We start from the raw sequence: 24,080 nt of genomic DNA on the forward strand, positions 1-24,080 counted from the left end.
TGGTTCTCTTAGCGGCATGGTCCTTTTAGCAGCATGGTACTGTTAGCAGTATGATCCTGTTAGCAGTAGCCTGTAGTCCTGTTAGCAGCATGATGATAATAACAGTTATGGCAACGGACGATGACTGCCCTCCAGAACCGGATCTGGGAGACACAGAACGTTCAAAGTTTCCCACGGAACTGAACTGTTCTGTAGAGTTGGGTCCGTGCAGGCAGATGGAGGTTCATGGAGATGCCCGCCATGACAGGTCCAAGCCTGAGCCCGAGGCGGTGCATACGAACAAACACAAACAAATTGTTGCAAAACACACACACTTTTTTTTTGTCCACACATCATGTCTTCGGTCTTTTTTAAAATTTTCTTTATTCATGACTCCAAAAAAATCCACCAACGATAAGAAACCAGGAACCAGGGTTGTCTCAGTTTTCTTTTGCACCTCATCGCCCACCAGTTTCCAACACACACACACACAGTCACACACAGACACACTGTCCTATTGTTTGGGGACAGATACATATTTATTTCCTCCTGTTGTATTTGTTTGGGCTTCGTTGCCTCTGGGGGATTAGGATAAAGTGTTGCATTCAAAGACCTACGGGGTGCGTGTTGTGGGGATTTGTTGATCTTCAGTGTTGATTGTGTTTGCATTCAAACACTGTCAGTGACCTGGGAGTTGGCTTTTACATCTACCGTATGTGTGTGCGGAGTAATAAAAACAACATGAAAATGTGTTTATTTGGCTTAGAACAGATGCAGTTTTCAGGAGAGAGAACGTCTCGGGGCTTTTTTATTTTAACATTAAGATTCAAACTAAATAAATGTGTAAAAGTATTTGAAAACACAGCAAACTGTTAAAATGATTAAAATAAAATATGATGTGCAGAGATATTCCATGTGATCTTCTTGAGCACCAAAACTTTGATCTATACTTGTTTATTCTGCTGCAGAACCAGTTGGAAATGTCTAAAATCTGAGTATGGGCCTAATTCACAGGATTGGGAAAACAACAAACAGCCGCTACGCGTTTAGTGTCAGCTGTTTTAATGCAACATGTTAAAATACCAGTTGTTGTTGTTGAAGCTCAGCTGTAGATCCAAGTCCGACCTCTGCTCTCTGACCAACATCCTGACCAGAACCACTTCCTCTCGCAGGTCGTTGGTACCAGCTAAAGAGCTGCAGATCCACTCAGCCCAACATGTGCACTCTGCACACCTCTGGTGAACGACATGATCCAAGTGACAACAGCAGACATCAGGTCTCTCTCATTCAGGTTTTACAAAGGGTCTGATGTTAAACAGGTCCACAAGGTCCAGCAGTCACAGAACCTGACCCAGACCTGAAGGACTCTATAAACCATTAAGATGAACTCTTCTTATCTAAGGTACAAATGAGGTCTTCTCTTAGCCAGAATAGTTAAAGAGCACAGAAGGAAGAGGTTCGGTAACACTCCATCCTCCATATTAGAAGTACCAGCAGGCTGTAGGTTCATGGTGCCAGAGTAATATATATATAAATATTAAAGACAATGAAAAATAGAGCAACAAAAAACATTTTATTGTCCTTTCTTTGTAAAAATATAAGCATGCAGGTAGATTTTTAAGCTGAAACATCCGCTGAGCTCAGATAAATGATGTCTCTGCTGTGTTGTCCATTTGACCTTGTGGTCCCTCCATGTTTTTCTGGGACAATAAACGGACAAATACTTTTTTAAAAAAAGAATCCTTCAGGTATTCTTGTCTTCATGTATTAGTTATCAAGGTGCTACATTAAAACCTCCGTTTGCTCCAGCCTGACGCTCCAATGTGTTCTCTGCTGCCTCGTGTCACGAGACCTGAAGCAAACGTTAAAGGCTGAAATCCAAAATAATAAAAGTACTAAACGGGAATCAAACCAGCGGCACCGTGAGCTGCCTACCTCTGTCAGAGAACATAACAGCCTTCAGAAGCTCACGCAGTCACTAAACTGACTTGGTGATAAGATGGTTCGGGGTTTTTTATTAAGTCTTCTAGGTTCTTTTCAAACATTTTACGGCTTGTGAAAGTTATTTTTCTTGCTTGAAAGCTCTTTTTATAAAACTTATTGAACAATGTGATACTCAAACGACTAACTGTTGCAAACCGTCCATATTTTAGCCTCATTTAAGTCCAAACGATCCAGATTTAGGCTTCAAAGATGTTCAGTTTGGAGTTTGTTTTCACTCACTTGGGGATTAATTAGGAAAAGGCTAGTTTTTTTTTTATTTGTTTTTAGTTGTTTTGTTCTGGTTTAAGAACTCGAGTGCTCGATGGAGATGGTTCGGGGCCTTGTTTGGCCCTCAGGCTGTGTGTTTTACCAGACTGTGTCAGAGAGGAATACATTATGTGAAACTGTAATTAGAACTGGGTACGTTTTATAGTTTTGTGCCTAAATAATGTGAAAATGTCTGTTTTGCCTCTTCCTGTGATCGTTACGCCATGAAAGTGAACAAAATTGTCAGTGGATCAGTGTTTGTGTCACACTAATATTTTATTAATTACGTTTACTGTACAATATGTAAAAAGAATACCGTCAGTGAAAGCACGTCAGCGTCTCTCATCTCTTGTTTTCACAGATTAAAGGAGCAGTTGCTGTTAATAAAATTCTTTATGATTCTCCTCTCAGCAGTAAAGACGTCTGAGATGTCTTTTTTTCTAGAGTTTCCTCCCTGTTGTGCTTCGGGGGGCGAAGAGATGAGCATCATTTTCAAAGACCCCCCGAGGAGAGCATGAGGGTGAAGTGAGGATAGAGTTTCACCATCTTGGAGTTTGGTTTAAGGATTTGAAAAGCTGCAGCTGACATGATGTTTATTCAGGGTGTATGGATATCACAGACCTTCAGGCGTGTGTGTTTTAAATAAAACACTCTCCGCTCGCTCTAACGGCTGCAGCGTCCCTGCAGGCGACAGACAACCAGAGCCTGACTGGGAGCCAGACTGGGATCCAGACTGGGACAGACGGAGCTCAAACCTTTGATGGTTTTTTTTGTGTGTTTCAGCGAGAAGTTGATGGTGAGACTGAACAAGAACGGAGGACCAAAGAATCCAGAGAAGGTGGACAGGCTGTGTGCACTCTTCACGGTAACAAACACACGTATACAATGTAAACCACATGCTCACGATTCATTTTGGTGAAGTTTACAAGCAAATATATAAAATAGAAAGCAAACGATTAAAGCAAGGCTGCATCGCCCCCTGTCGTTTGTAATCAGATCAGCCCAGAGACAAAATGGGAAACATCCAGTCTGATAAAAGGAAGTGATTTGTTGTTTTGATGAAGGATTTGCTCACAGTTTGGCTAATTATTGAACTTCCTTCTTACTCTGAAGCACGGCTTAATTTGTAAACCAACTGATGCCGGAACACAAATAGCAGGCGGACCTGCGCGGGGGAGATAAAAGAGATGTCGTTTCCAGCATTTTGGTGTATTTTAAGCGGTTGTTAAACGTCTGTAAACATTTGATTAAACTGATTAAAACAGGTCTCTCTTGTAAATGACAAGGCTCAATGAGACTAACAACCTGTATAAATAAAGGTTGAATTGAAATTACTATTTTAGAGAGCAGTGAATAGAGCAGCTCAGATTCTGTCAAGCGTCCCCCCCCCCCCCCCCCCCCATACACACTGTCCGACCCAAACGCTTCTCAGCTGAATTCAGTCCTGCACGTTGTTCTGATCCAATCTCGATCACCACTGCCTTGCCTTCAGGTGCTTCAATTCTCTGTTGTCCAGCTAAGGACAATCCATCCATTTATTTTAGGAAATTAAATTGTCTTTTTGATATTTTGATCGCTGTTATTTTGACAAATTATTGCTGTTGTTTTGAAACGTAACGTAATGTGAATAATGCACATCAAACATTTCACTCATACTTTTTTAATGTAAGTTTTTTTTTTTTATTATCTTTGAAATGTTATGCACTGCGTTAATATATGTAGGATGAACATCATCAGTTGTGCATGCGTCCTGTAGAGCTGTCTGTGGACGCGCCTGTGTGTAAAACATGCACTGTCTCAGGGCGCACAGCTGAACGTGGATGAGGACGCTCATCCCCGCGGGACATGTGGACTCTGCTGGGCAGGAGCGTGTGCGCGAGCTGGTGCGCATAGTGCGGCTGGAACATCCGCTCCACAGAACGTCTCTTCTCGTTGTATTTTTAATAAATAATCAAAATAAAAATGTGCGATGGCGTTGGACTTTTATGGGCGGAGATTTATTGCCGGGTCCGAGTGGTCAAAATGAGAGAGTTCCCGGATCTTGTTCCGGCAGGATCCGGCTCTGCTCTAAAGTATTAAACTTCTGCAGCATCCCAAATGTCAGATACACGGTGAACATAAATAAAGCTTCCTACAAGGTTTAGGCAAAAAGATTAAAACAAGAACATATGGTGCTCATGTCCAGTTATTCCATAACAACGTAACGTTTGTAGACATGTACCTCTGCTGCTGCTCACTTTAGTCTATTAAACACAAAACATGAGTCAGAAAGTTTTACTTAAAGAAAGAAATACGTTTAAATGTGTGACCAATTGTTAGGCTGATGGTTCTCCTTTTACATGTGAACAGCGAGTTCTGGATGTCAGCAGCAAACTGGTTGATCCATCATGAGAAGGTGCTAGTTATAAGACTGAGTTTGTTGCGGCTCCTCAGACTGAAGAAGTCCTTTGGATAAAAGATGGAACGTTTCAACAAGAAGAATCCATCCAGAGGACCTGACTTAACTTTTTTAGATTTTTCTACCTGGATAATTGAGCATGCACCAGGATATTTTTATCTCAGTTTATTCCATTTATTCCCGCTCTGTTGTTTTGGCCATTTGGGTAATTGAACTGAGACTGTGAAGCTTGAAATGTGCATAAATTCAAAATGTGTCTTCCTAGACACTCAAATCCACCTAAGTGATGCTACAATCCACCTTTTCTAAAATAGTCTTGCTCATACCTTTTTGTAACCAGCCTGCTAACTAATAATAAAATAATAATAATAATAAAAAGCTTGTAACAACAGCAACAATGTATCTGTCTCTGCAGGACCTGAGCAACAAAGACATGAAGAGGGACCTCTACATCGTCTCACAGGTTGTTCGAACAGGTCAGACTGAAGACTCCGATAAAACACCTGAAAAGTTTCTGACAAAATAAAAATAGTTCTAAGGACCCGTAGCGCTGAGAATCTGGTGTGTGTTTGCTGAATATTTTTTATCGTTAACCATCACTCTCAGCTTTACTTTATGGTAAAATGTGTGAATAATTTACTACATTTTTATAGCTGCGTCTGTAATTTGTCATTTTGATGCAGCTAGCTGAGTCACAGTGTTACTTTACGGTCCTGTCGAATACAAGTATAAAAATGTCCAACGTTTCTTACGATCGTGCCTTCTGCTGCAGGTCGGATGCTGTTAAACGACAGTAAAAAAGGCCCCCCGCACGTTCAGTACCGCCGACCGTACGGCTGCGCGGTACTGGCCATGAGCGACGTCCTGCAGATCATCTCCGAGCTCAAGGAGGAGAAAGATTTTGTTCTTAAAGTTTACACGTAGGTGGCAGCTCCGCTACACACGACAAATACCGTGTTTTCATTTTGTCTTTATCTTTATTATGTGTGCTTATTTATACGTTTGTCACAAACTGAGTCATACTGAATATTTTCTGACATTTTCAGATTAAAGAGAAATCATATAAAAAGAGAATTATCATCTTTTTTTCAGAGGTTCACTTCCCTAAAAACATTTTATTTTCTCTCCTCCTCTTTTGTCTTTAATTCTTATCTGACGTAACGTTTTATTTTGCACTTTATTATTTAAGTGTGTGTCTGAAGTTTGTCTCTTTACATCAACTTTAGTTGTTTTTGGTGATTAGTAAAACATCATCTGTGTACTTTAAATCTTGTTTTGCAGATTAATTTTGATTTTAAGAAAACTTAATCAAGTTATGAACATGTTACTGAAACTGTAGAAAACTAACTTCAAATTCACCAAAGGGAAAGAAAATGTGACGAAAAGTCCTGAAAATCTTTTGTTAACCTGTTTAATCTCTGTAAAATGACAATGCATGTTTTATTTTCTGCAGGTGTAACAATGAGAACGAATGGTACCAGATCCATGAGAACATCATCCGCAAGTCGAGCAACAAGTATACAGCTCCAAGCAACAACTACGGTAAGAGGAGTACATTTGTTTGGTTGCATGGTGTATTAATTTATCGTTTTATAGGTAAATTAATGAATTAATCAAACTAAAACTTTGTTTGAACCTTTCTCTCTTATTCAGTTTAAGGCTATAGAGCATACTGTATGTGTCAAACTCAAGACCCAGCGGCCAAATGTGGCCCTCGCTGACATCTTATCTGGCCCCCTTGACGTTATTTTAAATGTAAAATACTTTTATCACTTTAATTTTTTCAGTAATCTTTGATTATGATGTCAAAAGTGCCACAGAGAACGTCAAACGAGACCAAACTCTTGTTGAGGAACGTGCAACCAAGAAAAGATGTCGAGTATTGAACTTGAGTTACTGTAGATTCTGAAAACGGTTTTAATTTTGGCCCCGTTTTGTAATTGGGTTCGACACCAATGATGTAGAGAAATTCTAGTGAGGTCAGAGATAAATTTATCTGACTCAAGTTTTCATTTCAACACACATATTATATTTATATTATTTCTACTGATTATTGTTTATTATTATTATTATTTCTATTATTATTATATATATTCCAGCCTAATATAATTTGATTTATTTCAGTGTCAAGTTCTCTGTCATTAGAAAACATCTAAATATTTTTTATGACCTTTTCAAAACCCCAAATGAGTTGTCGTGACGTATTTTATTTATTTTCTTAAATTATTGTATTTATCTTCTTTTCTTGTTTTCATTTTTTGTTTTTATGTTTGATGGTTTGCACTCACATTTATTTATTCCTGTTGTGTTCAAATCAAAACTATACAACCACTTAAATGTTACAGAATTTAATAATCTCGTAATTTTGTCACTTTGGTTTATTCATACATTCAAGCTTTAAATAATTCATTCATATCCCATCAAAGTTGACCTTCTCACTTGTGAAGAGAAGTTTCTGGCTCCTTATTCTTTCTGTTAGCTTACATAAAAATAGCTTTATTCTGTAAAAATATATTCTCGATGTGAATAACTCACTGTGATAATGATTAATAAATAGCATTTGTTAAAGTTATATTTATGCACAAAGATGGCAGAGAGTTTATAACAAAAACTCATTTCATCATCGGACTGAAGCTTCACTGACATCAGCTGGAAAATCATTTTAACTGGTTTCGCTGTCGACTACAACCACTTTGACCCCGAAACAAATATAAATTCAACTAAACATTGGCTTTTAGAGGAAGTTTTGACCTTTTATTTCTATTTTTTCTTGTTATTTTCAAAGAGTCAAAGTAAAATTTACAGTTTAATTAGAGGTGGGATAATAAATACTGGGCTATAATCCTTGTTAAAGATAATTGTGTTGGTTTAATTCATTCTTCATTTGTTGTTGTTCAAAGCTAAAATACAAGTAGACTGAAAACTTTAAGCTGTGTTTGATTTTCAGTCGCATTGTGCGGTTAAAATGTAAACTGAAGGTCAATAGTTATTTTTGAAGCATGTTTTATTTTGCCTCGTTTTCCATCTCTCTGTCATTTTTCCTTCAACCTTTTATCTCTCTTCTCGTTCCTGTCAACCTGTCATCCTGCCGTCCTTCCTCTCCTCCTCATGAAACCCTGCAGGCCTGATCATCTCCCTGCAGCTGCTCAGAGGCGACATGGACCAGGTCCGCAGAGAAAACCCACTCATTTTCAGCAGGGGGGTGGCATTCACGCGCAAACTGGGATTCCCAGACGTCATCATGCCAGGTGAGTCAGATATCCTGCGAAATGTGCCCCATCACAGGAGCAAGACAAGTCCACCTCAGCTGAAGGGTTTATTTTTAGTTTTCTGAGAACAGGATGATCATAAAACCATTGACTGATGAACTGTTTCCAGTTTTGTTTCTTCTCTTTTGAGATCATCTTTACTGTTGCTGTTCATGTTACAATCTTTAAGAAGCTCTCACTCCTTCTGATTTCTTCTATCATGACTCTCTGCAGCCACAGCTTCCCCGCAGTGACACAAAACATGATGAAGTGCATGTTTGCCCATTCAGCATGAAAGAAATATGAGGCGGCAGCACAAGTATGACAGGCCATGTAAATGTGTTCGACATCAGCGGGTTTCTTTAAGATGCATCACTTCACTTTCTGCTGCTGCTGACAAATTTATAAATGCTCTTCAGCCAAACTGCAGTGTTTTAAATCACCCTGCACTCATGTCTGTTTTTCTGCAAAAGAAGCTTTAGACTAACGCACAGTGGGGTCCCATCACACGTCAGAGATTCACCACCAGAGAAAGCACTTTATTAACGCTTAATAGTCAACTGAAAGCCTGGCATTCATTAAAGGAATGCATATTTACATATTAATGTGTAATAATAACCTAGTTATTAACTAAAATTTATTTCAGGACATTATTTCATTATTATTTTATGTATTTCAAAACTCCTTAAATTTGACAGGAATTTAAGAAGATGCAACATAGAACAAAGAGAGAGGTGGTAAAGGCAAAGCAGAAGGTGTATGATGAGTTATTTGGGAGGCTGGACACTAAAGAAGGTGAGAAGGACTTGCACCGATTGGCGAGACAGAGGGATCAGGCTGGAAAGGATATGCAGCAGGCTAGTTAAAGGTAGCAATGTTAATGTTCTAACAAGTGAGGAGAGTGTGACGGGAAGATGGAAGGAGTAATTTGAGGAGCTAATGAATGACAAGAATGAAAGAGAAAGAAGAGTAGAGGTCATAGAAACTATGGACCAGGAAGTGGGAAAGATTGTGAGGGTGAAGTCAGGAAAACTCTGAAAAGAATGAAGAAGGGGAAGACAGTATTTATTTATTTATTTATTTTATTTAACCTTTATTTATACAGGTATTCTCATTGAGTCACAAGAACTCATTGTCAAGAGAGACCTGTTTGGGAGCAAATGGGGGGGGGGGGTTGTTAAGGGCTTTGCTCAATGCCCAGAGTCAGACAAAAAATGGGGGTGGAGGCAGGTGTGGTATTGCGTGAGGAAATCTGGAGTTGCAGAGAAGCATGTTAGACTGGTACAGGACATCTATGAGGACAGCAGGCCAGTGGTGAGATGTGTTGTAGGAGTGACAGATAGCTTCAAGGTGGAGGTGGGAGTGCATCAAAGATCAGCTCTGAGCCCCTTCTTGTTTGCTCTGGTGATGGACCGACTAACAGATGAAGTCAGGCAGGTGTCACCATGGACTATGATGTTTGCAGATAACATTGTGACCTGTGGTGAGAACAGGGAACAGGTGGAAGAGAACTTAGTGGTGGAGGTATGCACTTGAAAGACGAGGAATGGAAGTCAACCATAGTAAGACAGCGTGCATGTGTGTGAATGAGAGGGAAGCTGGTGGAACAGTGAGGCTACAAGGAGCAGAGGTCACAAAGGTGCAGGACCTCAAGTACTTGGGGTCCACTGTCCAGGAAAATGGGGAGTGTGGTAAGGAGGTGAAGAAGAGAGTCCAGGCAGGATGGAGTAGATGGAGAAAAGTTTCAGGAGTGATTTGCAATAAAAAGGTGTCAGAAAAGGTAGAAGGAAAAGTTTACGACAGTGGTGAGACCAGCTATGTTGGATGGTCTGGAGACTGAGACATGGGCAAAAAGACAAGAGAAAGAACTGGAAGTGGCAGAAATTAAGATGTTGAGGTTCTCCTTAGGAGTGAAAAGGATGGACAAGATTAGGAATGAGATCATCAGAGGTACAGCACAGGTTGAACAGCAGGGAGATAAAGTTATAGGGGCCAGACTGAGAAGGTTTGGACATGTCCAGAGGACGGTCAGTGGGTATATTGGTAGAAGGATGTTAGAAATGCAGCTGCCAAGAAAAAAACAAAGAGGAAGGCCATTCAGGAGACATATGGATACAGTTAGAGAGGACATGGAGGTAGTTTTTGTGAGGACGGAGGATGCAGAGGACAGAGATGGAGGAGGATGACTCACTGTGGAGACCCCTGAAGAGAGAAAAGCAGAAAGAAGAAGTTGACTGAAATGTATTTGGTTTATTACTGAGCAGTTTTCAGAGGAGAATAAATAAAAAATGTATTTATTGTTTTGAACACACAAGATGTGAGAAATAAATGTGAGTTTCTGTAGTGCTGCCGTCTGTTTTCCACCATTTCTGTTAAAAATATCGTCTGATGTTGAATTCTGCCACTAACACGTGCGAACAGTGTTAGCCTAGCGGGTGGCTCCTGTTTCACATACACAACCACAGACTGCTCTGTGACAACACATCTTTATCACTCTTTGTCACAAGTTAATAATTCACATCCAACATTTAGCTTCTGATTGCATCTCTATAGCTTTGATTATTTGTAAAGTTGCACAGAGTTTAACATTAACCCTGAAAGTGTCCTCTGAAGCAAACAAGGCTCAGTGTTGTGCTGTAAAACATACTCAAGGGTTTTCACACCTCATTCACACACCAAGCCCCCCTCGCCTCACGGCAGTGATGGAGTGAGTCTTTACGCCCATCCTGATGTACGAAGGGTGACACCTCCATACGGTCAAACTGGGAAAGACAAATGAATCCACACACATGTTAACACTGGTCATTTGTCTTCTGTGTTAGATATTCAACTTTTAATGTGTCTCTGTGCCTAAGGACACGTGTGTCCTTTACATATTCTGTAGCCTTTGTTACAACATTCAATTCTATTCAATTCAGATTATTTATATAGCGCCAAATCACAACAACGTTGTCTCAGGGTACTTTACAGGAGCATTCACATACATAGAAAAGCCAATTTGTAAAATTTTCTATCTAAGGAAAACAGCTCTAAAATGGTTTAAATCATATCTATCTGATAGATTCCAGTTTGTAAATATAAATAACAAGTCTTCTTCATACACCAAAGTTAGTCATGGTGTTCCTCAGGGCTCAGTGCTTGGACCAATACTCTTTACTTTATATATGCTTCCATTAGGTACAGTTATTAAACAGCATGAGATGCATTTTCATTTTTATGCTGATGACACACAATTATATTTGTCCATAAAACCCAATGAATCCAATCAGCTACTTAGACTACAAGCATGTCTTAAAGACATAAAAACCTGGATAACCCTTAATTTTCTCCTTTTGAACACATTCACAAGTAATAAAAAGATATTTATTCTGACAGTTATTACTGATGTTATGTGTGAACAAGATAATCTTTTCAAATTTACCTGAAAGCTTTTGTTTAGTTTTCTTTGTGTGTGTCGTTTGGTGGAACCAGGTGACATCCGTAACGACCTGTACCTGACACTGGAGCGAGGGGATTTTGAGCGAGGCGGGAAGAGCGTTCAGAAAAACATCGAGGTGACCATGTACGTCCTCTACGCCGACGGAGAAATCCTGAAGGTAGGGAAGTGGTCCTGCAATATAGATGCTGCTCCACATGAATAATGTAAGGGCCTACAAACAGGGAAAAAGGAACAGTTGATGTTTTTACTTTAACGCGTCTGATGCTCATTTTAACAATTATATGATGTCTACACTGAAATAACTCAGAATGACAAAATCCCAACACAATCATTTTATGGCAAAAGAACGTTAAAGTAATGTAAAATTCTGTATTTAAAATGTTTCTAGCTGACCGGGTTCCATCTGTAACGATACCAGAGCTTCATTTTTCTCTCACTTGAATAAAGATGTTGCATCATTATGTTTAATGTCATAAAATGTGTTCTTTTCTCCTATTTTAATACCACATAATAAAAAAGATAAAAGTAATAACAGCCCCCACATCTTTGCACATCACTCCAAAGTCTTCCCATTAAAGCCTACTATCTGTCATTTCAACCTTTTTTTTTACCATACGGTTGGAACCCTGCACTCTTCTCCATACAGACAGAAACCATTAACAGACTCAAGAGTATACGCTACTTTCCTTAAGCTTTAAAACTTGGGCAGGAATACATAATAAAGCCTGGTGCTTATTGGGAATGTATTTTGTACGTACCTGGTTACACAGATAAACTGCCTGCTGTGTACTGGGTGAATACAGGGAAACATGTCACTTCAAATACAGCCCAGTCCCTGTAAGTACCAGGTACATACCCTGTATATACACAGTAGGTACCAGGTGTGTAACTGATATTTACCAAGTAAGTGCAGAGTAACAAGGCATTTAATAGCTGGTAACTGCAAGACCAGGTACATCCTGTAAATACAAAGTATGTACCAGGTAAGCACAAGGTGAATACCTGGTATGTACCTAGTAAGTACATTACAGGTAATAAGTCACTTCATAGTATAGCCTGGTTCCCTTGGGTACCAGGTAAGTACCAGCTAAGAATCCAGTGTGTACCCAATGAACACCAGATGAGTACCTGGAGCTGGCAGGAGCATTCATGTAAATAATGTCACCATAGTCAATGGCCAGTAGGAAGGTAGTGGTTATAAGGTGTTTTCTGGCATTCAGAGTTAAGCAAGATCTATTTCTGAAAAAGAAACCCAGTTTTAATTCCAGTTTCTTTATCAAGTTTTTGACATGTGGTTTAAAAGAGAGATGTGCATCAACAAAAATTCCCAAGTATTACAAGTATTTGTAAGAACCCATGCATGGATGAGATAGGAGGAAGAGTTGCTGGCACCCACCTTCTATTGGAAAACAACATCCCTTTGGTTTTATCAGCATTTAGCACCAGTTTGAGATGGAATAGGTCTGACTGAATGATGTCAAATGCAGACTATAGAAGCTGGAGAACCTTGGCAACTGTGTTAGCTTGGCAATAAACAACAGTGTCATCAGCAAAGAGATGCAACAATACATCAGAAATGTTTTGACCTAAATTATTTATATAAATTGTAAAAAGAGTGGGACCTAAAATTGAGCCTTGTGGCACACCAATAGTGACTGGTAGCTAGATGAAGTACTGGTTTGTCGAACACATTGTCTCCAACTTGTGAGATAGTTTGAGAACCAGTCAACAGTGTGCTGATTGTACTTGCTGGGAACCTGCTGTGAACTGGTTACTCACCTGGTACAAACTAGGTACTTACCAGGCATGTACTCTGTGAGTGCTGGGCTGTATTATGTATTGCCATCAATATTTTACATAATTTCTACCTAATTTATAAAGCTATCATATCTAGTCCATATTTTATAAAAAAATATTATAATAATGTTTTTTTTCCAAAAGCAAACTTTTCAGACTGTTGCTCATTTGATTTCGTTTTCTACAAAAATAAAAAATAAATTTACCTCTGCAGCCCTGAATCACAAGAAGAGAAATAAAATGTGAATACAGTGACACAGGTTTCATGTGACTGTTTTATTGTTTTCTTTAAAATACGTTAAATAATTTCATAAAGGAGTATAATAGAATACTAAATCCTATGTATTTCCACATCAGTTACCATAGTTTGTAATAAAAGCAAAGTAACTTTTTTTTTCACACACTCTGCCTCTGCAGGACTGCATCAGTCTGGGTTCTGGTGAGCCCAACATCCCTGAGTATCGCTCCTTCGTGCTCTATCACAACAACAGCCCTCGCTGGAGCGAAGTGATCAAACTACCGATTCCCATCGATCGTTTCAGAGGATCCCACCTGCGCTTCGAGTTCAGACACTGTTCCAGTGGGTCCTTTACTTTTTCAGCACATGTCAAAGTCATTTAGCTGGCTGCAATTTAAAGTTGAAACAAAATGACTGCTGTTTGTTGTGAAAAAATAAAATAATCTGTCCTGGAATAGAAAGATTTAAAAGCTGAAATGACAACGTGAACAGTTCACTTTGATAAATGTGTTTTATTGTTTTTCATCCTCAGCTGATGGATATGTTGTCATGTGTTCTTTAATGTCTCCGCTTTCAAACTTGCCATTCTGTCTCATTTCCTCTCTGCAGCTAAAGACAAAGGAGAGAAGAAGCTGTTTGGTTTCGCCTTTACTCCTCTGATGAGGGAAGATGGAACAACTTTATCTGATGAAAGTCATGAGCTCTACGTCTACAAGGTCAGACAGAAACGATAAATTACAGCCGTCTTCACTTAAACATCCGCTGCTTTGCTTCCTGCTTCATCTGAGAAATATATACAAATAATCGGTGCTTCCCATTTGGTGCACAGTAGCTCTTAAGAGCTTTGTTTTCACCTTGTAAACTGTTTCACAAAACACAATTTGATCGGTTTTCTTTAAGATTTATAGAGCTAAATTGTAAACCTTGAAAACCCATTTAGAAACCAGCAGTACCATTTACCTTTTGTTTCCTTGTCTCTCGCCGTGGTTCATCTGGGCCTCAGTGTGATGAGAACACCACGTTCAGTAACCACGCTCTCTACCTGGGCCTGCCCTGCTGCAAGGACGACTTCAACAGCTGTCCCAACATCCCCTCCAGCCTCATCTTCCAGCGAAGCGTCAAGGAGACGTTCTGGATCTCCACGCAGCTCTCCTCCACCAAGCTCACGCAGAACGGTACTCGTCTGATGCAGTATTCGTCATAATGTTCATTTCAACTGTTTGAAGGGAAGAAGGTTTTCCTTTAGGCCAGGCGCGTCCAAAGTGTGGTCCGAGGGCCATTCGCGGCCCTTGGAGTGATTTTTTGCGGCCCTCGACTACAATTAAAGAACGTATCATTTTGACCCACAGGCGTAAGAGGTTTTTGTAGATGGAGACCTTTAGATTTAATTGTGATATTTATTAAATATAATTTTTAGGTTTAACAGCAAAAAAGATGCAAATAATCTTTTCAAAATGAGCTAAATTAAGTGCAATACAAATATTTATCCATAATTAATCCCTTTATTCTACAACAAACTGTAGAATTTTGGATAATAATTCATAAAACTTTGCTAATGTGTTTTCAAAGAAAATAATTTCAGTTGAGTTAATAATTGATAGAAATTGGACATTTTTAAAAGAATATAAAGTGTTATCATCGACAAATCAGTGTCCCTTCAAACCTTCCATGAATCTGTTTTAGCGACTGTCAGCTGGATGGTTTTTCAGAACTTCGATGACCCATTTGGGCTTTCCGTGGTCCAAATGGGTGCTTGAAGCTCCACCTCCTTTTTTAAAGTGGGTGGAGCTTTTTTTGCCTATGAAAAATAACTAGAATTAACTTTCAAAGCACAAGAAGCTGTTAAAAATGAGGGGAAAAAAATCACACTTTAAAAACAATACTTTTCTTAAATTCATATTTTCTGACCCACGAGTCTTTTCAGACAGTTCTGGCCCACCTGTGAAAATGTTTGGACACCCCTGCTTTAGGCTTTAGGCTGCGATCAGAAGACTCAGGGATGGTTTCAGTGCATGGGATAAAATATGTATTTAGTTTTAAAGGAAAATAGAAGGTATTTTCACCAAACTTCACACAAACAATTTACAAATCCAGCTTAATTCAGGTCCGTAACAATTTTTGAAAACTGGTCTATGAAAAGAACAATTAAGATTAAAACAAATGGTTTTTTCTGAAAATAAACAACACTATGATTCACTGAGGTCTCGTTACTGATGATAATAAGCAGAAGATTAATTTTAATTCCTGCTGCCTCAGAACAGAGAACAATAATCTCAACTACACAGAAGATTTGAAACCTTTAAACTTTGTCAGATTTTTATTATCACCTCTATTTTCATTTATTTATTACTATGATATTTCTCAAATCCTCCATGCGTTATTTTATATTTATGCCATATTTTGATTTATAAATTGTTGCAGTGGACCTGTTGGCTCTGCTCAAGTGGAAGGCTCATCCTGACCGGGTCATGGACATCCTCGGGCGTCTTCGACACGTCAGCGGGGAGGAAATAGTCAAGGTGACGCTCAGTCTGACAACAAAACGAGGACATAGGGTTATATATATATATATATATATATATATATATATATTATTTTTTCATTAAAATATTCATCTATATGACTAAACATGACTTGTATGAAAAACAGAATTTGAATTACTTCACCCACCAGTTTTTTTTTATATTTATCTTTACAGATTTTCGTTCTTTAGTTTTTTATTTCTGCTCAGAGGATTGTCGTGTCGTAGCGTGATGTCTGCAGGCGATCATTTTTCATGTCCCAGTCGTGATATTTAAAGGTTTTCAGTGTCGTCTGGCAGCTCGAGGTGTGAAGCTACTGGCAGCACATTTCAGAATAATTTAATTTGTCCATGGTTAATGATTTTTCTTACATTTCTCTGAAGATTGAAGTAAATGTTTTAAAGCTGAGTGGCTGAATGTCTTGACGAGGAGCGTCAGGCTGTTCAGTCGGGGCTGGCAGAGCCCTCCCTGATGATCACTGAAGACAAACTGCATGTTTAATTTAACCTCCATCACTGACAGCCAGCAGCATTTTTATTTTTATTTAAGTCGGCTGAGGTTATTCAGATAGCTTCAAATGGGCTGATCATCCAGGTGAAGAACGTCACCTGGCTGATCAACTTCCTGTTTACAGAAATTAAACTGGTCTCAGTGTAACTAGTTGTATATTTTGCAGTTTCTCCAAGACATTCTGGACACTTTATTTTCCATCTTGGATGACAACACGGACAAATACGGAGCCCTGGTGTTCCAGTCTTTGGTAAGTGAACACAAACAAAAATAAATCAATAAAAATAATAAATAAATAAAGACTCAATACTTTGATTCTGATCATATAAAGACATTAAGAACAGAAATGACACGCTGTCACTTTGAGTTAGTCGTGTGTTGTCAGGTGTCAAAATATTGCAACACAAACTCATTTATAAACCCAATCAGATTTAAAACTGATTGTTCTGTGAAAGACGGCGTCTGCCATAGATGGGATTCTGTCAAAAAATAAAAAATAAATACTGAGACTACACCTGTGATTGGACAGTTTGTTAAAAAAGACATCAATGCTAATAATTTTTGATTCATTCATTTGTTGAATATTTTACAAATAAACACGTTTTCAAAGCATGAATTCAGATTCTTCCATCCAATTTTCAGTTTTTTTCTTTAATGCAGTTGTTCCCAAACTTTTTCTACTGGGCCCCCCTTTGGTTTATAAGAAAATTCACCCCAAACCACAACTTTGCTCAGTTTTTGTTGAGCTAAAATGACACCTTTAACGACTCGCCTTTTAGTGTGAGTCTGCTTGTTGCTGCAGATCTCACAGGGAAGTTTTAACTCCTCTTCACACTGTGCCACTTGGTCAACAACTTTATATGAGCTTAGTTGAGCATCTGCCAGCACGGATGCAGCTTTACCCTGTTGAACACGGCCGTTTGAGTTTCTGTCTGAAAACATCAGTGACTTGTTTTTGTGCTCCAGATGTTTCGTCTCCTAGAGGCGTCTTAGCTTGTTAGGCTTCAAACTGTCACAAGCTAGCGCTACACGACAGACAACGCCGTGGTCTTTCCTGGTTATTCACCGATGTGCAGGTGAAGACAAAACTAAGAAATGATCCGTCATATTTTCTACTCCTCGGTTTGGAGGGAGGTTGGTCTGGAAGCACATTTGGTGATGATTCATCTTCTGCTTCGTGTTTATGTGAGAGCCTCGTCAAAAACGTGTCCATTATGCTAACAGTGTTCAAACATTCTTTTTTTTCATTCTCATCATACCCCCCCCCCCCCCCACACACACACACAATGGCTCCGTGCCCCCTCTAGGACAGTGGTCCTCAAGCTGGAGGTCCATGAGTCGGTGCTTGGGGGTCTGCAGTTTTTTTTAATTTTATTGTTTACAGGCACATAAATGTTTAACAAACCATTAAAATTTACCAAAATGCACAAAATCACATCTACTTTATTCAAAATTTTCTAGGGGAGGACCCCCCCCCCCCCCCCCCCCCCGCATTACAGCATGGATCAGTTTACAGATGAAGTCCTGTTACTTGGTACGACTACTGCTGTTCTGATTCTGTTCAGTTTTATTTAAAGAGTTTTCTGTAATAATTTGAAGAAGTGGCGATACATTTATTATGTTCATTATGTGAATAGATAAAGTTTTAAAGTGGTTTTTGATGCTTTTAATTTTCTCGAAACCGTAATTTTCGGAAGTTGAAATAAAAAAAAGTTGTTAATTACGTGTCTCGAATGAAAAATAGCTCATGTTTAAAAGCATTAAAAATTGTATTAACTCTATTAAAGAACAGATCTTAAGTATTTATGTTACACAAATATTTCCATTTCATTAAAGAGACAAATTGAAGAAAACTATTTCATAAACATGAAGACGAGGGGGTCCCTGAACCCAAAAAGACTGAGAACTCCTGCTGTAGGGGGTGAGCCCCCACTTTAATGCCTCACCTGTCCAACATGTTAATGCAGCTTTTATTTAATGTTTATTCCTTCACTCGTTCTTTCTTTCTTCTTTCAGGTTTTCATCATCAACCTGCTCAGGGACAGTAAATATTACCACTTCAGGCCGGTGATGGACATGTACATCCAGAAACACTTCGCCGGAGCTCTGGCCTATAAGTGAGTGTTTCACTCCAAACAGCTGCACCTCGTTTACCTAAAAACACAAACTGTGATTTAAACTCTTCTCATTAAACTGCACGTAGACTGAGTGTTTGCTTCTGTTTTTAAACTATGTTAAATGTGCATGGTTCTTCTTAAAATAGTGCTTAATGTTTTATTTAATTTGCTGTTTCCATCGTCGCAGAGTTAAGCTGCACAGAAATACTCCGAGTGAATTTAGAGATAAGAAAATAATCACGTAATTCTGTTTTACGTGTATAATAAAAGTGCTGCTTCCTGTTAGCCAACAGAGCACAGAGATAAAATACAAACGATAAAGAACAAAATAAATGAAATTCTAAATAATAAGACTCATAAACTGATGAATTTACAGAAACAACTCAAATCAGAGAGCTTAGAGAGTCTCGGATTATTATTTATCTTCTTAATCCACAGCTTTACTCTCCTGGTTTCTTCTAGGTGCTTTCATGTCGCAGAAACTTCAGAGGAAAAACAAAAACTTGTATTAAATATTTACATTTTTATTTGCCGCTTCTGACTGAGACACGTTCAGGAAGAGTTGCTGTGAAACCAATAATTTTAATGTTTCCCTTAGAAATTAATGAAAACCCAGCTTAACCTTCAAGCAAAAGGCCAGATTTAAAATTAATTTGTTTAAAACTAAAACAATCACATGACACTGACATGGAAATTATCAACTCTTCACTAATATGTTTTCATAATTAGCATAAAAATAATACATTTTCTTTCAGTGCTTTCTGCCGCACAGGTGACGTCTAAAAGATTTAATCCAGTTTACTGAAAAAAATAAAAATCTTAATTTAGCTAAATATAAGAAGAAACATTTTATTATTGTTTCTCCACCCAATAAACTCACATTTTGTTGTTTTTAACCTCTCCCAACATGTTGTCTTCACAACTTGTTTTCATAACTTTAAATTAATCTAAAGGGTTTATGGCAGTTGCAGAATAAACGTGCAGATTTGATCCTGACGTGTAAAATCGGTGTAAAACGTGTTTCAGGGAGCTGATCCGTTGTCTGAAGTGGTACATGGACCGCTCGGCTGAGGTGGTCAGACAGGACCACATCCAGGAGGCCATGAGGGTAAGAACCAGTCTGAACCCGGGGTCAGCAGGTCTTTGAGTCTCGGCTCTGAGCAGCTCGGTCCGATCATCGGAGCTGTGACGAACTAAGAAACACTTTTACACCCGGCTGTCAGAAACCAGCATGATGTTTACACGTTACTGTGATAACTGGTTTAACTGACTCCGTTTATCGTAACAGAACCTGAGTCTTGGTTTGACAAACATCTCTTCATCACCTTTGGTTCATCTGAACTCATTAGCAACATTTTTTTTAGGCATTTTGTGGAAATGTTTAGTTTTTCTACTCGGACTCTTGGCTTTTTTTTGTTTTTTTGTTTTTTTGACAAACAGCAGACTGTTGCAGAAAAAAACTCTAAAAATCTAAAGAACGAGCAGAATGTACCACATTCATCCAACAAAGCTGCTCAGAGTTTAAAATATTAATTGGACTCGAGCATTCATCCAGACGGGTCACACTGTCGTGTAGACGTGGACGGTTTGAATTATTCAGGACAGTTTTGACACGTCCTGCAGCTCCGGGTTCAGATCCAACTTTTTTATTCATCTTCTAGAAGTCTCCGTTGGTTTGAGCTGTTTCTGTCTGTTACAATCTTTCACGCTGCTTTACTAACTCTGCACTCGTTTATCCTCAAACAATCCATCCATCCATCCAGCTATCCATGCACCCATCCATCCATGCATGCATCCACCCATGCATCCATCCATCATCTACCCATCCATCCATCCATCCAGCTATCCATGCACGCATCCATCCTTGCATGCATCCATCCATGCATCCATCCATCATCTACCCATCCATCCATCCATCCATCCAGCTATACATGCACCCATCCATCCTTGCATGCATCCACCCATCTATCCACCCATCCATCCATCCATCCATCCATCCACCCACCCACCCACCTATCCATCCATCCATCTATGCATGCATCCATCCATGCACCTATTCATCCATTCATCCATCCATTCATTCATGTATGCATCACCATCTACCCATCCATCCATCCATCCATCCATCCATCCATTCATCCCTCCAACTACCCATTATCCACCCACCCATCCATCCATTCATCCATCCACCCACCCACCCATCCATCCATCCATCCATCCATCCATCTATGCATGCATCTATCCATCCATGCACCCATCCATCTACTCATCCATCCATCTATGCATGCATGCATCCATGCACCTATTCATCCATCCATCCATCTGCCCATCCATCCATCCATCTGCCCATCCATCCATCCATCTGTCCATCCAATGGGTCCATCCATCATGCACCCATCTGTTCATCCATCCATCTACTCATCCATCCATCCATCCATGATTACATCCATCCATGCATCTATTCATCCATTCATCCATCCATCCATCCATCCATCCATCCACCCATCCATCTTTCCAGCCATTATCTTTTACCCACTTCTTTTTCTAGTCGTGGTGGTCACTGGTGCCTATATTCATCAGTCATTGTGAACAGGTCTCCAGTCCATCACAGGGACACATGAAGACAAATGAGACAACCATTCACTCTCTCACTCACACCTAGAGACAATTTAGAGTTACCAATCAGCCTAACATGCATGTTTTTGGTCTGTGGGAGGAAACTGGAGTACCCGGAGAACGCCCCCACATGCACGGAGAGAACATGCAAACTCCACCCAGAAAGGCTCCCAGCAGACGAACTTCTTGCTGAGAGGCAACGGCTCTACCAACTGAGCCACCGTGTTGCCCAACAGCTAAATAAAGGCTGTTTACTTTGATTCCTTGAATGTCGCCTCTTGTAAAAACATTTTGAGTTACAGATGAAGGTTTTTCTAGGGCTTTCTTTTTTAACAGACATCAGTACAACTGTATTAAATTATATCTAAATACCGTATTTCTGTTATCTTCAGAAAAACATATATTTCAATACAGCATAACTAAACCAATGCACTCTGGTTTTATTTATATTTGTCACCACAACAGTTTTTTGGGAATTGAGTCTGTATTTGAACTGTTTTCTTTCCTTTATATCGCACAAACAATCCTCAGGCGCTGGAGTATCTGTTTAAGTTCATCGTCCAGTCCCGGATCCTGTACTCCCGGGCCACTTGTGGGATGGAGGAGGAGCAGTTTCGCACCAGCATCCAGGAACTCTTTCAGTCCATCCGCTTCGTCCTCAGTCTGGACAGCCGCAACTCAGAGACACTCATCTTCACCCAGGTGAGCAGACACCCCTTTAAAAACTCAACCACCACTTTATGTTTACATGCAGCTCAGTTTGTTTTCCATCACTGTTTAGCTGCTGTTGACTTTTATCTCCTTCTGCACCTGTTTCTTTTTGTTCCTTGGACCTTTCCTTTCCTTACTTTCTCTTTCAATCTCCCCTCATTTTCCTTCAATCGGGTCCCAATTATTCCTCCTGGGCCTCCTCCTTACCCATGCACCACAGGGCTCCCAGCCTTGTCCGGGTCCAAATCAGGCTCCAGGTCCCATTATTGGGCCTGCCACTCCCTTTACTCTAATCTCTGCCCTGGGCCAAACCCAGACCCCTGTCCCAGGACAGGTTCCTGGCAGCGGGCCGCCCAGCTGCTCTCAGGCCTCGAGCTCCAACGCTCTGCGGCCGCCTCCACTGTCAGTAAGTAGATGTTTGAAAGAAAGCAACAAGTCCCAGTTTCTCGTGCAGCTCAGAGTCCCTGCTTGTGTTTTCAGCTGTTTGTGAGCCTAACACACACCTATGGTCGTGCACAGCCTGACAGTAGTACACACCCTGTTCATCCTGCACTGAATGTGTCTCTAGGAACCATTTACATCTCACACTTCTCATTTTAACCACACTCCCTCACAGGGCTTAATTTGTAAACCGATCAATGCTGGAACACAAATAGCGGGTGTGTGGGCGGTGGGGGGGCTAGGTGTCCTCCCTCTGAAGATTTTGAATAAAGTAGATGTGATTTCCTGCATTTTGGTGAACAGTAGTCACTCGTTTATTGTGAGGGATCCTTACCCTGAAGCCCTGCGATAAGTGAAAAACCGCGAAGTAGGAATAGTAGTACAAGTTGTAAGTAGTACTTTATTTTATTATATATATACATATATATATATATATATATATATATATATATATATATATATGTTTTAGACCCTTCCCACACTCTTGCAATATTCTATACAATGTTTCTAAACTCTAAACGCTCTAAAAGAGCACAGATTGTCATGATTGCAGCTCTCTGCCTCCGGCTGCACTCAGCCACCTGCAAGCGGTCTTGGCCACGCCCACTTTTCCACTCTGCACTGAGATCAGCTGCAAGAGGAAGTTTATCCTGCAGTATGGGCTGCACAAAGATGCAGGAGATGCTAAATAATTTAAAATAACTTATTTTAAATAAAAATTCCATGCCCATCATGCGGCACATCCATCACTCAGCCAGTTATGTGTCATGTCCAGTCTTATTTTGAAAAACCGCGCTAGGACGAGTCCGCGATAAACGAACCGCGAAGTAGCGAGGGACTACTGTATTTTAACGGTTTGTTAAACATCGACGTTTATCTACATTTGTAAACACTCCGCTTCTGTCAAGCTCCCACCTCCCCCCTCTATGACATGACTGCCTGCTCGGCGCTCACCCCCACCACTCCACCCTTTAAGGGGCTGAGATTTATTTAAGGGTAGAAGCGGAAAAGCTACTTGAAAGAGGCAGATCGAATGTTGTGTTTAAAATTAGCACTCGTAATTATTTTCTGTTTATCCAATATAAGTTTTATTCATTCAGTTATTCATTTATTAGTAAGCCTGAGAGTTACAGGCTCCCAACAAACAGTTACCAGAAGCACCCTGTCAAAATAAGAGAGTTCCTGGATTTTGTTCCGGCAGGATTCAGCTCAAATTAAGCCCCGCCCCCCTGGTCAAACAACAGTAGATGCTTATGTGCATTATTTTTAATACCAAGTTCACATTCACCAGTAAGGAGAAAATAATTGGAATGAGTTGAGAATGATCACTTCATCTGCTGCCTGGATCTGGAAGGATTCCAAAACCAGTTCGCCATCTTACCATAATGACATCACTGTTCTGTGATTTTGTTTAAAACACACAGTCAAAAACAAGAATGCTCCTTAGACTCATCACCGCCCACAGTTATAACGTGTCAAAATAAGATGAAGGTCCTTCTGACTGACTTAACGCTGGTTGTTAATCCAAACGTTGGTTTGTTTTTGCTGAGATTTGCGGCATTAAATTGTGTTTTTAAGTTTGATCCATTAATTTCAGTGATGAGGACATTAATTGGGCTTCATCATTCTCATCCTCTTTGGTAATTGGAAAACAATATGCATTCCATTATCTTTACTTAAATATTCTCATAAATTCTTTGAGTTTAATTCTTATTATCATTCAGAAGGAGGCATGATTGACGTTTCCCCTTCTGTAGAACCAGTGGCTCAATTTTAATTTGTGCATCAATTTTAATTTGTGCATCAATTTTAAT

General features: G+C 39.6%; 2 protein-coding genes across 2 annotated transcripts in view; both read left to right on the forward strand.

Annotated features, from left to right (window-relative positions):
* The window catches only part of LOC119412862 (dedicator of cytokinesis protein 3), a gene marked incomplete in the record, with an annotated part of 151,604 nt that extends 134,920 nt beyond the window's left edge, over positions 1–16,684 (forward strand). The window contains 11 exon segments of the mRNA XM_037679897.1: positions 3,013–3,094; positions 5,043–5,103; positions 5,400–5,547; positions 6,081–6,169; positions 7,750–7,875; positions 11,347–11,471; positions 13,529–13,691; positions 13,959–14,065; positions 14,353–14,524; positions 15,771–15,868; positions 16,548–16,684. Of these exon segments, the coding sequence (XP_037535825.1) occupies positions 3,013–3,094; positions 5,043–5,103; positions 5,400–5,547; positions 6,081–6,169; positions 7,750–7,875; positions 11,347–11,471; positions 13,529–13,691; positions 13,959–14,065; positions 14,353–14,524; positions 15,771–15,868; positions 16,548–16,655 (1,279 nt within the window).
* Positions 16,685–18,247: 1,563 nt separating this feature from the next.
* The window catches only part of LOC119412863 (dedicator of cytokinesis protein 3), an 8,696-nt gene continuing 2,863 nt past the window's right edge, over positions 18,248–24,080 (forward strand). Inside the window, exons 1-4 of the mRNA XM_037679898.1 lie at positions 18,248–18,295; positions 18,398–18,498; positions 19,525–19,606; positions 21,646–21,816. Of these exons, the coding sequence (XP_037535826.1) occupies positions 18,248–18,295; positions 18,398–18,498; positions 19,525–19,606; positions 21,646–21,816 (402 nt within the window). The remainder of the gene's footprint in view (positions 18,296–18,397; positions 18,499–19,524; positions 19,607–21,645; positions 21,817–24,080) is intronic.

The sequence above is a fragment of the Nematolebias whitei genome, chromosome 7 (assembly GCF_014905685.2).
Source record: "Nematolebias whitei isolate Nwh7 chromosome 7, NemWhi1, whole genome shotgun sequence".
Classification (NCBI taxonomy): Eukaryota; Metazoa; Chordata; class Actinopteri; order Cyprinodontiformes; family Rivulidae; genus Nematolebias; species Nematolebias whitei.